Source organism: Octodon degus, unplaced genomic scaffold (genome assembly GCF_000260255.1).
Source record: "Octodon degus isolate 3935 unplaced genomic scaffold, OctDeg1.0 scaffold00007, whole genome shotgun sequence".
NCBI lineage: Eukaryota > Metazoa > Chordata > Mammalia > Rodentia > Octodontidae > Octodon > Octodon degus.
The window spans coordinates 27,667,510-27,681,571 of record NW_004524583.1 but is presented as its reverse complement, the minus strand read 5'-3'; the positions used below and the strand labels follow the sequence as shown (position 1 = coordinate 27,681,571).

The 14,062-nt window shown below is 44.1% G+C and overlaps 1 protein-coding gene across 2 annotated transcripts in view; it reads right to left on the bottom strand.

Moving 5' to 3' along the window:
* Positions 1-14,062, bottom strand: part of Daam1 (dishevelled associated activator of morphogenesis 1) — a 176,541-nt gene that overhangs the window by 71,939 nt on the left and 90,540 nt on the right. The window contains exons 1-2 of one of the 2 annotated variants that reach the window (XM_023703193.1): positions 12,788-12,845; positions 8,451-8,540 (exon numbers count right to left, since the gene is read on the bottom strand). In XM_023703193.1, coding sequence (XP_023558961.1) covers positions 8,451-8,504 — 54 coding nt within the window. In that variant the 5' untranslated portion in view covers positions 8,505-8,540; positions 12,788-12,845. Of the gene's footprint in view, positions 1-8,450; positions 8,541-12,787; positions 12,846-14,062 lie in introns of those variants that run through there. The other variant, XM_023703187.1, reaches the window with a different exon arrangement.

The following is a 14,062-nucleotide window of genomic DNA, read 5'->3' as shown; positions in this document are numbered from 1 at the left end:
CTGCATCGAGGAGGAGGAGTGAAGCTGGACATGCGGGAGCGAAGGACAGCAGGCTGCTCAGCACTGCCTGGATCTGTCGCCACCACAGGTTTTCTTCTTACCAACCTCCAGTGCTAATGGGAAGGACTTCTTGGCCTCCTGCCGCATCTACAATCTTGTCTCCTGAAGTATCATCTCTGCCTCGGGAATGTCCTATGGATCGACTAAGGGAAAGGTGCATTTGAAATCTCACTACCATCCTAAGAAATCTAGGCATCGCTCCTGAAGAACGCAGAAATGCTGAGTCCCAGGTCAGAGCGTGGGTGAAGAAGAGCAGCTCAGGTCATCCTGTGACAAGGTCTAACACCAGCACACCCCAAGCTCTCCAACAACTGCATCAGTGATCTCTTACTTGTCATAGTGTTGGGAAACTGATCTCACTCTACAGAGGAAGAAAGAAAATTAGAGAGGTTAACTGATAGGATGGCCTTTAGCCGTATAAAGAAGGAATGGCTCATAGAGCTCACTGGTGTTGTTAAAAAGGTAAACACGCTCATAAGAACTACAGTGACTATATTCTTCTCATTTACTCCCAATTACTTTGATATACTGTGTAAAGGACTGAGCTGACCTATGGATGTCTAATTTATTAGAACTGTGGGCTCCGCTGCACAATGGACAGCGCACTGGACTTCTAACTTATTAGAACAGTGAACTTCAAATATCTGAAATGCATCTATGTATGTATATGAATTCTGAGTATCTGGTTTTAAAATTGCATGTGTATGTACATACATATTTGTATTGCATTGCAGTTTGCTTCTGAGTTTTAAAAATTGTCTTAATTATATTGATGATTTTGTTAATTTCTACTTTAAAAAATTCTTCAGTTTTGTTGTGAATTCTATAATCAAATTTATTTTTGCCCTCCTAAAGTCTTTTTTCTCTTAATATTAGTTTACCATATACAATATAAAATGTGCTTGCCGGATCATCTTTGTTTTATTTATTTTTTATTTTATTTTATGGTGGAACTGGGGATTGAACTCAGACCCTTGCACTTGCCAGGCAAGCGCTTATTCTACTGAGCCATCATCTTTGTTTTAAACCTCTGAGGGAACAGAGAAAAAACTATGGTATAGGGGAGGAAGAGGCCCAGAGCTAGATAAAGAACCACTGCCAGGGGTGGACTTTAAAGGCGATTACTTTCCCTCCTAACCTGAAGAACTGTGCGGCAGCTTGGTGGTATGCAACAGGCTGAGTGGCTTGGGTGGACGCAGGAGCACTGGCCAGCGGGCTGTAGGGCGTCATGCTGTGGTTACCTGCCCGCCGACCGGGCAGTGTGAAGCAAGTCCTGGGAGTGTGGGGCACTGCAGCCAAGGGCCAGGGCTTTTTCAGAAACCCAGTAAGTCAGAGGAAAGAAGAACATGCCTTTCAGAACGTGCTCACAGGCTCCAGCTCATCCTGCTTGCCCCACAGCCCACCATGCTCCTTTCTCACTAACATGCTGTGCCTTGTGGACATGAGGCCTCTGCACAGCCCCAAGAGACTGCAGTCAGCTTCTAGGTGACTGAAGGCCAAATCCCTTCACCAAAATGAGACAGACAGACAGACAGACAGACAAACAGACACACACACACACACACACACACACACACACACACACACAGATCTAATGGTCCTGTTTCTCTAAAGCCTGACCCCCCAAAAAATATGTAAATTTTAAATAAAGCCATTTTATCTTTATAATCTACATACATACATTTCAAAGTAAGAGAGAGAGATTAATGCACTGTACACAGCAAGATGGGAAATATTTATGTAAGAGAAAAAAACTAAAAGTATCACTCACCATCCTACCTACAGCTGTTTGTTCACCTATTTATCTACATATACACGGTAGCAAACTTATGATCACACCAGCCACACAGTTGGATATCCTCTCCCTCTTTTCTTAGCCTTGATATTACCCACTGAGCAGTTTTCTGTGTCATTAAAACTCCTTTGGAAACACTTTGTCTGTGAGACATTGTTGTGGCAGTGAACCACAACATAATCATTCTGTGAAGAACACCTTCAGCACCATTCTCTCTCTGCACCCCAATCACCTTCTAGAAAGGGAATCCTGCAGGCTCTGCACACACATCACCCTCACCCAAAGGCTCTTGTCACTATCTGTAGAGCAGTCAGTATCTCATACTTAGATCAATGTTCAAAATATTTAGTCAGCAGTAAAGTATGGCCATCATGAGTGAGAACCACTGATGCAGCCTGGCACCAGGAGCTGGAGTCCCCGGATGAGCTAGGGACCAGCCAGCCCTCTAGTCCCTGAGTCATGGGAAAGATGAGTGGGGCCCTGTGGCTGGGTGGTTTTCATTGGGAGAGTCAAGTTGTCTTTTTTTTTTTCTTTTTATTTTGAGGTATCAGGGATGGAACTCAGGACTTTGTGCTTGCCAGGCAAGCTCTTATTCCACTGAGCTATCTCCCTGGTGGGAGAGTCAAGTTGGAAGCTGGTAACCGTAATGTTTTAGCAATAACACAGCTTTGCTGGGACATACCTACTGAATACCAGCCTGTGCTGGAGTTTCCTTCTGGCTTTTCCGTTTCCAGCCTGAATAAGCCTCAGTTACTTTAGTTTTCCTTCACAGTGTGTCTTAATTTTTCATATGAAGCTTCTTACAGAGTTTTTTGACAACCATACAAACTATAGTTAGCAATAATCATAAGGTCTAGAGCCTACATATGACTATTTAAGCAAGAGCAAAAGAAACAGAACAAAATACAGATCAGAAGGGAAAGAATACAGTACATGTGAACAGAGCTCAAACGCTGAAATGAGCCAGTTGCTAGGTGGTGGGATAGAGGTGACATCAGCACTCTCGCTGGTTTAACTGGCAAGTGGTCAAAGTGGTTGAGGAAGAAAGTCACCGCAGTCTCCCCTTCCTCTGTGCCCCAGAGCCTATTTCCCTATAGTGGTGCTTATGACAAGAGAACAATCATTTGGTTTTATTGCTTATCCTACCAGAACCATCCTCTGCAGGAAATCTGACCTATCTGACCTATTTGTTTAAACATCTTTAGAATCTGGCCAAGAGTCTTCCCTAAAGAAGACATCCAGTATAGAACTCGTAAATCACACACCAACTTGCTCTTGACTAACTGCACACTTGATTAAGTGAAACATCAGATATCCAAAGTTGGGTTTTTTTACTGCTTAAATAAGGGATTATATAGGAAACCACATCCCTCAACGCAGGGACAATGTAGGCAACACAGTTTTTCTGAGCCTGCAGAGCTTGGAGGTGCTCCTGGGCATCCTTTACACATTCCTTAGAAAGGCAAAGGGAGGACAATCTAATTCCACTTCTCTCAGGACGGCTTCTGCCACTTTTTAAAAGCCTTTATCATTGAGAACACAAATGTGAATCTGAATTCATTTGCAGACTGACAATTCTGTGGTAGAAGACCAAATCAAGTAGTTCCAAAGAAGTTAAGATACAGGGTGGTGGTGTAGCTCAGTGGTGGTGCACTTGCCTAGCATGCATGAGACCTTGGATTTGATCCCATCGCTGACAAAAAGTTTCTTGCTATCTAGCAGAGTAGACACCTGTCAAACCAATGCTCACTCCACACGTGTTTAAGCAAACACAGAAAAAAAAAAAAAAAAAAAAAAAAAAAAAAGATACCTAATTTATGTTCACTCTAAAATATGCAGGCCAAATGGTAGCCTGTGCTTTCCCCTAGAGCAACCACAGAAGCTTCTCAGTGGGATACTGGAAATAGAGGATTAACGTCTCCATCACCTCTTTATTTTCTAGCTGGTATGTTGACAATTATGGAGAAAATCAGAGGTCCCTGGCTTTTAATTGCACTGCCTTAGCATATGTTCTTTAAGTTGAATTTGATCAATGTACTGGCTCCCTACACTCCAAACACAGGAGGGTCCCATGCTCCAGGAACTAAAAGAACCATGGCCTGATGCCCACAGATGATGCAACTTTCATCTCTGTGGGCATGTGGCAGGGGGCGGGGGGAGAACAGTCCTTTTAGTGGGGAGCAGTGTGGAATTGATCCAATTAGGATGTACAAGCCAAATAAGAGGAATCAATAGAAACAACTAGCTTAGTTCTCAGCCACTTTCCCTAGATTCCTGCAAGAGGTATGAGGACCAGCACCACATCAGCAATCTGCAGAAAACGCAACAGGTGAATCAGAGCCAAGATTCTTGAGTGATTTACTTTAGCTAGAATCAAATACATACTCATCAGGAGAGTGGAAATTCACTTTCTACAAAGTAGCTTTCAAAACATACAGAAAATAAAATGAAAAAGTAATCTTATTTTCTTAAGCATTGGCTTTCAAGGTCAAAAATAAAAGAGGAAAAATGAGGCAGTCACCAAATCCTGATCTTCTCTCAAACATCTGTTGTCACTACTGCAGCTAACAACATCTATAAGCCCACTCGCTTCTTCTGCAAACTCTAAAGCCCAACAAAGGGTAAAATAATCTCCTGGATATTTAGAGGGACTGACTAAGGGACAGAACTAACACGCTGGCTCCTGGGAAGAACAGCAATTAAAGCAAGTGTCTTCCTGTGCTGATAAGCTTGCTGTTGGTACCGTGTAGCACACACACACTTTATCGGCACCCCTCTGAAGACAACTCCTTACTTTTCCCAGGATTTAAAAATCATGTTAACAATAAGTAAATACAGTATGGCCAGATGCCTTTTGTGGTCAGATGGTTCATTGTTTAAAAAACTTTAGTTTAAAATCCAAAAGATTGTTAACAGATGCAGTTTCTGGCTAGAGACTGGGGAAAACCTCATTTAAACAAAAGACTATGTTGTGATTGGAACTAAAAAGGGAATTACCTTTATAGATAAGAACCACAAACATTTCCTATTTAAAAATACCTCCAACAGGACCTTTATGGACGTTTCCTTAGAGTTTAAAATTCGATGTCCCTCTCCGCCTCTTCCCAGATTTCTCTATTAGGCAAAATTCCAATTAATTTTCCTGATAATTTTAGCCCAGAAGTACATTTGCTGCTTTAATTTTGGCTCTGGGATTGAGTTTGCAACCAGAGACTTAGATGCAGAAGTTTTATAAATGAACACACAGTTGATAAGCTGATAGCGGCTGCTGGGTCCCAAGTGTCTGTCGGGTGGGAAAGAGGCAGCTGGCTGAGAAAAAGCTTGGCCCCACACCCAGGCGCCCATCTTGTTTGCTTCCACAGCTTCTGCTCACTTTTACAGAGAGCCTGCTTTCACCAACTCCCAAGGCCTGTTTCTGTTGGCCTCAAAGGACCCTTACTCTATGGCTTCACTATGTGGGAGAATGTCCACAATGTCCTAGGTTCTAATCTTGAAAGATGGAAAATTGGAAGGAGCTCTGGGTGTAGTTCCCCCAGCCTGAGAAATGGATGTGGTTTGGCTTGTTGGTAGTAAGCCTAATTGGAGAAAGCTACACAAGTGATATTCTGAGGAACATAATCTGATGGTATCAAGGACAACCACCATGCTGCTCTGCCCAGAGAAAGGAGAACCTGTCTCTCAGGACACCACTTTATCTGCTGAGGTGAACATCACACTCTTTCCTGGCTAGCCTCTCTATCTTTCATGTTTCTTATGCATTTAATTTACTTCAGCACCCCATGAGGTCAGCTGCAGACCACAGATGTGGATAGTTTTAACACTGTGTGAAAAATACCACATCTTTTTCATCCATTCCTCAGGTGACAGGCATTTTGGTTGGAATACCCATCTCTGACAAAACTAAACAAAAAAAGGGGATGTAAATGAAGGACCAGTTTGTATCTGTATATACAAAATAGTTAGGATAGATATACAGCTACTTTCTCTTCATTCAAAGAGAAGGAAGATTTGTACTAACAGTGCTTGGACAGAATATCATGTCTACATCTTGTACTATGAATAACACTACGAAGACAACAATATACAATATACTAATTATTGAAACTGTCCTACTAGCTGGTTTTGAAACTGTCTCATTGCTATATGTTTCTCAATAAAATTAATTAAAAAACCAAAAATAAACAAACAAAAAACACTGTGTGAAGTCCCAATCAAGAAAATCCTGAGTCAAAAATGCTATCATTCATTTTAAAGTGAGAAGGATGCTGAGGCCCACAGAATTCCCCAGAGCTAAACCCGTCTTCCCATTCTGCCTTGCCAATGCTAAGTCATGTAAGGAATCTAAGCTGCTGGAATGCGGCTAGCAGAAATACCTTCCCCAACATCTGTGCAATCTGGCCTACTGGCAAGAGGGGATCTTCCGTCGAAGAATGGCATCCTGAGGCCACTGGACACATCCATATCTCTTCTACAAAAAGCCAACTCCATTATGTATGTTTGAAACCAGGCTTGCAAAGGGATCTGATTGGCCTGGAACTTGAAAAATGAGCAACAGCTGCAAGCCTGATCATTACTCTTCTCCAGGGTCTGCCTTCTCTAGTGTGAGGGGCAGTAGTTTCCATGATTAACTTTCAAATTGCTGTCAAGGGTGTAATAAAGTCTGGGAAAGAAGAAAACTTTTCCCCTAGTAAGCTGCTCCCATTTTCATGCCACTTCCTGTCCTCTGGTGCATGTTCTCCGTTTCTACTTTATATTATTTACTAATTTTCAAGGGAAAATATACAGAGGCACTGGGGGGATTTTTTTTCCCCTCAGTCCTACTGGAAGATTCTTTGCTCCCAAAGACCAGGCAGTACCATTAGTTCAGGACTGAACAAATACATTGTATTTTAATTTTAAAATTCCTTCCCAGTGTATTATATATTTTCCTTGGGCCATGACAATCTGTTCAAGCAGAATGTTTCTTCCGTTTGGTGAGACATATCCAGGGAGAGATAGAAAGCAGAGAAGGTAAGGATGAGTGCTCAATGGACAAAGACATTTCACTGCTGGCCAATGGATAAAGACCCTTAAGATTTCTGTTTGATCTAAGAACAGCTCAGTGATCATATTGAGAGATTACAGCTAGATACATATTTTAGTGGAGGCTATTGGAGCCAAATCTGATGTACACTCACCAATTACCACTGCTCAGATGGAAAATTAAACATGCTTTAAGTTTCTCCAGACAGTATTCAGCATAACACTGTTCACAATTTAGCAGTCCAGTCAGCATTTATTCATTTCAAAATCGTTTCTAAATGGCAGATGCTAGAATTGCAAAGGCGAGCCTGACACTGCCTCAGAGCCAGAGGCCCAGGAACTGGCAGAGAGATTGTGTGCAGGCTCAGAGTGCCTGCACTGAGCAAGGGAAAGTGCTCCTGGTGACAGGCACGGCCCATGGAGGGCAGAGGCACTGGGAGCCAGCGAGGTGGGCACGCAGGGGTGCCGAAGTACACACTGCAGAGCAGGTTCCATCGACCTGACACAGAGGGCTTGAAAACATACTGGGTAAGGCCTCACCACATGGCTTTCCTCTTTAAAAGTCACTGGAAGAGACAGCTTCCTGGGACAACCACTCGGGCCCCCTTCCTGTCTCTCTATTGGACAGGAGCTTTCTTTCCCTCAATAACTATATTCTGCTCATAAAAACAAATAAATAAAAACAAAACAAAAAAACCAACATACTGGGTAATTATTTGTTGCTATTTCTCCAGGCCCACAGTGACTAACAAACCTGAGTGTCTGTTGTCTGTCAGGGAAAGGTGGCACTTCTTTCCAGTCTGCCCTTCCTGTGTACCTATTTACTTTCACGTTTCTCTGGGAAACAGGGAAAAGTGGCAAAGGGTGACTATAAACATGATTAGCCCCCCAACAGCTAGCTGTGAGGATCTGCAACTAGGTTAAGGGATGACAGGGTGAGCTTTCTTTCTAGAGGTGCGGCGCACAAAGTGATGCTGTGTGACACAGATGCGAGGGAGTTAGAGCTTCTGTACCTTTGAAGCCCCACGCCCATTCTCCATCCCCCAAGGAAAATGAATCTCAGCTTTGAAGTGATCACCCAGAATACAGACCCTGCTTCTTGCAAGGGGGTGTAGTACACCCCTAATGGCATGACGAAAGCAGGTGGCTGGCCATGGCTATACAAGTATGTAACTCCTGAGAGGTGTGTCGGGGGTTGTGCCCACTTTCCCTTTTCTCCATCCTTCGTGTGTATTGTGAAATGGCTGGAGAACCACTTTGGGCCATGAGGACAAGGCCACACCTCTGAGATCTCCAAATGTAAAGATGCTAGAAGGCGGTCACAGAGTGCCAAATGGACACTTCTGTCTCCTGCAAGCCAAATAATAGTTACAGGAGCCAGGGAGCCCACAGAAACAAGATCCAAGGGACCAACGCTTTGACACCTATAATACCAAGGCTACCATGTAATGCTTTACATTTTTCAATTTGGTTTATACAGGATACAGAGCTGAGTTCCAGTGGTAAACAGGGAGAACTAATGGATGCAAAGACCCTAATTTTGCAGTTAGTAATATTCATAAAGATAGCATACCTTTTTTTTGCTACAGTATATCTGCCACTTTTTCTCAGCTGGAAGTGCAAACATGGCTTCCCTGTGTTTGTCTGTAAGGTCAAGTTCATCCTGAAAAGAAAGAAAATAATTAGTATTTCATAGATTAAATGTTGTTCTTATAGAGGATGCTATCAGTATCATCAGGAAGAGAAGAAAAAAACAAAACAAAACAAAAAAAAAAACCCCAACATATATTTAAATGAACCCAGAAAAGCCTGAAGCTGTGAAGTATGTGTGACTGCCATTAAGACAACACGTCGGGGGGGGGGGGCAGGCATGCAACACAGCATGGCCCGCCAGTACTGCAGATGCGGGTGCAAGGGCCGGCTGGGGTAGAAGCCCCCCAAGCCACTGCTGTGTGGGGGCTGCCGAGACGCACAGCTACAGGATCAACCATGGTGAAGGCGAAAGCTGCCTGGCCACGGCTTCACAAACACTCAGGTGGGCCCTGCAGGGCCTGCACACAGCAGAAGGGGAGCAACTGCTGTAGTTTGGGTGGTGAATGACCCCAGAGGTCCCTGTGCTAGAGGCCTGCTCCCCAAAGCGGCACTATCAGAGGGACAATGTAACCTCTGGGAGGTGGGGCCCAGGAGGGATTGTTAGGCCACCTATGGCATGGCCCCAAGGAACTGTTAGGCTTGGCCCCTTTCTGCTTCCTGGCCATATAGTAAGTGACTTCACTCTGCCACACATTCCTGCCATGATGCTGTCTTGCCACAGATTCTAAGATGGTGCCAACAGACCATAAACTGGTATCTCTAAAACTGAGCCAAAATAACCCTGTTCTTTTCTTTTCTTTCTTTTTTTTTTTTTGCGGAACCGGGGATTGAACTCAGGCCCTTGCACTTGTCAGGCAAGTGCTTATTCTACTGTGCCATCTCCCCAGCCCCCAAAATAACCCTTTTCTATTTCTAAGTTAATCACTTTTAGCATTTTGTTACAGTGACAATAAGCTGACTAACAAAGCAAGAGAAACAAAGACCAGCCTATAGTCAGAGACCTGGTACGTGAGGTCACCATGGCCAGCTCAGCTAAAGCACTGAGTTATGCAGAGGATCACCAGGTCTGAGCGGAAGGGCATGACAAGTAGGCGGAGCGCTTAAGAGCCAAACTACAGAGTCTCTTTGAATGAGATGAGTCAGTGACACTGTAAGTAAGCATGTGACACTGTCACTTCCCCAACTTACATTTCCTAATATTTCGCATGCAGGGATTTTCCCACTTATTTCTCACACTGACCCTAGGAGGCCCACTCATGATTATATCCTCAGTGTATTACAATTGAGCTGGGGAAACTTAGGCTAAGACTGAATGAATCACTTGCTCAGGATTATGTGCCTGTCAAGTTAGAAGGCCAGGTTTTAAGCCCAGAGCTGTCAGAGTCCAGAGTCGAGACTCAGTTTCTCAGATCAGTGTTTAGAAGCATTAATTTTATAGCGATAGACAGCTTAGATTCTACCCTAAAGGAAGGTACTCTTAGACATTCATAACTGATGAATGACAAAATAAGATAATGATTATGATGTGCTTACAGCGAAGCAATCACTTAATAGCTCAATCTACTGTCAATGCTACTGCTGGTACTGAGCCTCCGGTACATATTTACTCTCCCTGAGAAAGTTATTTAGTTAAGGGCCGCAGACTGGCGAATGTGGGTGAGACACTAAATCTGTAAATTAAGGTGCGAAAGGGTCCGGTCCCCAAGGAGTAGGCTTCTCTCTGAAGGTTTCTGTGAGCTTCTGCCCTTGTGCTCTCCTGCGGACACACATGGACACGCAGTACTGGCTCACACCTTAGGCGCTGACTGCTACTCAGCGCTCAGGTTCTATTAGGGAAACCTTCCTGACAAATCTCTTGATTTTCCTTCCGTAGCATTTATTTATGTCCTACCCCCTCTCCCTTGGCTCTGGCCTCTCCTGAGACCTCTGTGTTGCTCCAGTCTTTCCTACACAGCACAGCTTAAATTTTCCTGATGCAGTGGCTCTCAAACTTGAGCCAGCAGCGGAACACCAGGAAGGCTTCACGTGCCCAGTGCTCAGCACTGACCAGGTGGGAAGAAGGCTCTCTCTAGTACGTTCTGAAGGAATTGTTAACGCTGCTTGCCCAGAGACTGTATTTTAAAGCCACGTCTTGACAATAGAGCATCTATGCTATTTTGAGCTCCCATTTGCAAAAACTTCATTAGTTCTACATTACCTGAAAACTTAATTAGCCATTCCCCAGTGGGCCCACTTACTTCGTCAGGTTTGCTTCTAGTTGTCCCCTTATCCCCTACCTCATTAACACCTACATCTCCAGAGTCTACCACATGCCAGCTTCCCCAGCGGAGTTCTGAGCCTCATTAACTCTCTTACTCCACAACGGACTTCCCATTTTCCAGTAAGGATTGGCACCATCAGCGAAATATGTAGTAATGCCTGGCACAGGTGGCAATGGCATTGTTATTTCTCTCATCATCTGACTACAAATCAGTTGCTATTTTCTTTTAAGAGCCATTAACATACACATATATTCACACAATTACATCTCAGCCACAATCCCCTGCCCCTTTTCCCTGCCAAAAAAATCACTTAGCTAGTAAGGATTTCAACAATAAACAACTGGGGAAGGAATGAAAGACCTTTACAGAAAATTCTATTATGAGGGAACACACTTAAAATGTTAGAATTTTGGCATGCAGCTATTGTACATGTGAAGTATTTTCCTGCCTTTCTTCCTTTTTAAATTTCCTATAAGTCACATGTCGTGTCATATATTGAGAAATGGGGGGAAAAAGGTGACATAAATCACTTTCCAACAATCACGTCAATTAATCAAACGGCTCAAGAATGTGTCGTGTAGCTTGGGGAAAAGGTGTCTGATTTGTGAGAGATGGAGCAGCACTATTAATAGTACATCCTTTACTATACAACAACAGTCTGCTAACTGAGCACAAGTGTGAAAACAAGTGTGAAGCCTAAAATCTACAAACTCAAAGCAAAGGGTATGAATAGCACTGGATCTTGCTGTTAGATGCAGATAACTTCTGGAGACAAAAATAACCAATTTTAAATTGAGAGACCACAGATCAACTAGGACTTAGGGGCAGATGGCTTCAGGAAAAGAAAAATTACTTGTGAAAAAGACTGAAAATGACTATAGGATCTCTGGATACAACTGTGGATGACAGCAGTAAAATGGGAAGAAATGTGGAGCTGGCAGTGCTGCTCAGTGGTAGAGGGTTTGTCTAGCAGATATGAGGCTCTGGATTCAAACGCCAGCAAAAGGAAGGAAGGAGAAGAGGAGGAAGGGGAAAGGAAGGCACGCGAGAGGGCGCATCTTCTGTATACCGACAGTAGAGTTTCATATAGATTCATTTATATCCATCTTCATAACAGTCCTATAACTTGGGTAATATTATCCCATTTTCCAGAAAAGTCATACATTAAGTAGCTTGTTCAAGGTACCAAAGTTAGGAAATGGTGGAGAAAGAATTCAAGTCTATACAGAACACAGCCCACGTTCTTAACCACCGCATTGGGATTCTGTGAGCTGACCACAGGCAGTAGAATCCCATCAGTGATGCAGGTACAAAGTGTCACCATCCACAGAGTATCTGTGAGCACAAGGGGAGCTCTGGCTGGCAGACAGCCCTGGCTGTTCGGTCTGGCTTTCATCATCTGTGCAGCCTTGGACAAGCGACTTAACCTCTGCACTTCAATTTCTTCACCGGAAGACAAAACAATAATATATTCCTGAATGTTATCTCAAGATTCACTCATGCAACCGAAAACAATTTTTGATAAGTATCTACCATATGATAACAATCACTATGCAAGGCTCAAGGGACACGGTCTGATGAAGAGCAGAAGGACAATCAATGATCACTCTTGCGGAGGGGCGAGCACACACTCAAAGCTGAGTTCTGAGGCAAAGACAGGACAGGGAATCTTTTCCCAGGAAAGTGAAGGGAGAGCTTGGAGATAAAGAGACTCAACAGGTAAACAGCACTGGAGCCCTGAACCACCAGTGACAGCCGAGGCAGTCGTCAGAGGTCACCTGTGGATTCTGGGCAAGCAGAGCGACACAGATTAAGTTAGCTAACAATTTCATACAGGGAGTGCTGAGATGCACTGTCCAAGATGTAATAAGGTCCTTGCCCCTCCATTCCAAAACTGCATCTGCTCTGACTCACTCTTTTAATAATATGGCTGAACCAAGCATGCAAGACTAAGAGACTCGCACTGCCGTAAGAGCTCCATCAACACTTACTCAGTGTCCTACCCACCCCAGGGCTGGCCCAGATAGTACGCAGAGCACACAGATAAATAACACACCCTGGCTTACAGGAATTTATAATCCAGGAAGACAAGATGATACAAGGCTTTCACCAGCCCCATTCCTTTCAGGACAAAGTCCGGATTCCACAGCAGCTGAAGGCCCTTCCTGACCTGCCCACCTCTCCTACTCCTGCAACGGAAGCCTCTTCCAGAGTGTAGGCTCCCACGCTGCAAGCTTCCGAGACTTTGCCCACACTGTCCTCCTTTTCCAGAGTCCTCCCACTGTGTCTAAAGAGCCAGTCCTGCTCAGCCAACCCTCTCCAAGACACACCCATTCCCTCCAGAAGCCCATCTGGTCTTTATTGGCATTTATCACATGGCTACAGTTGTCAGTGGCATGTCTGGCTCCCAGTACCGACTTGTTCCCCGAACAGACACTCTGTCCTGTTGATCTCTGCATTAACTGCCAGTCCCAAAAATAATATCTGACATAGCAGGAATCTAAATAAACAAGGAAGGTAAGATGCAAATGAGGAAGGGAGGGAAGCTGGAAGGAAGGAAGAATGGGAAGGAAACTATAAAATACAGTGTTCAACGATGCATTTTCAAGCTTACAACCTACTGGCTTCTTGTGGAAGCTAGGCAGCTTTCCTGTCCATGCTCGAATCCACAGTGCATCTCACGGGCCCAAGGCCTAGACAACACACAGCACTTCTTCAGAGACAGAGGGCTGGCTGGGTCTGTCCGCTCTCTCTTCCAACTACTCACTCATCAAAGGAAGTGCAGTGGATGGAAGATGGAAGAAGAATGGAGCACAGACTAAAGTGAAAGCCATTCTCAGAGATTTGTTTATTTAAGCTCTAAAACTGCTTCAAAGTAATGTTATAGAGATTTTTCATCTTGATAATTCAAACACTAAAAGAGGCAATCATGGAAAGCAAAGCAACTAAGATCACTATATTTTAAATCATGTCTGTTTATATGAATTTTTTTTTAAATTTAGGACAGGATCTATTATTGAGTATACAGGGTCTCCCTATGTAGATTGGACTTGCAGTGATTCTCCTGTTTTCAGCCTCCCAAGTTCTGGGATTATAGGCACGTGCCACCACACCCAGTCTCAAACACCATCTCAGCGCACCCCTGGGGGCAGGGCCTGCACGGCAAGCCAGAGACTGGACCCTAGCCCCCGCTAGCTGCTGCGCTCTGCCTAAGCAGGCGCTTTAGTTTGCTGAACTATCTGGCTGAAGTCTTTCAGAGGCAAAAGGACCAGAGGTGGCTGGAGGCTGGAGAAAGAAGCAGACGTGAACACAAATGGGCCAGAGGGGCAGG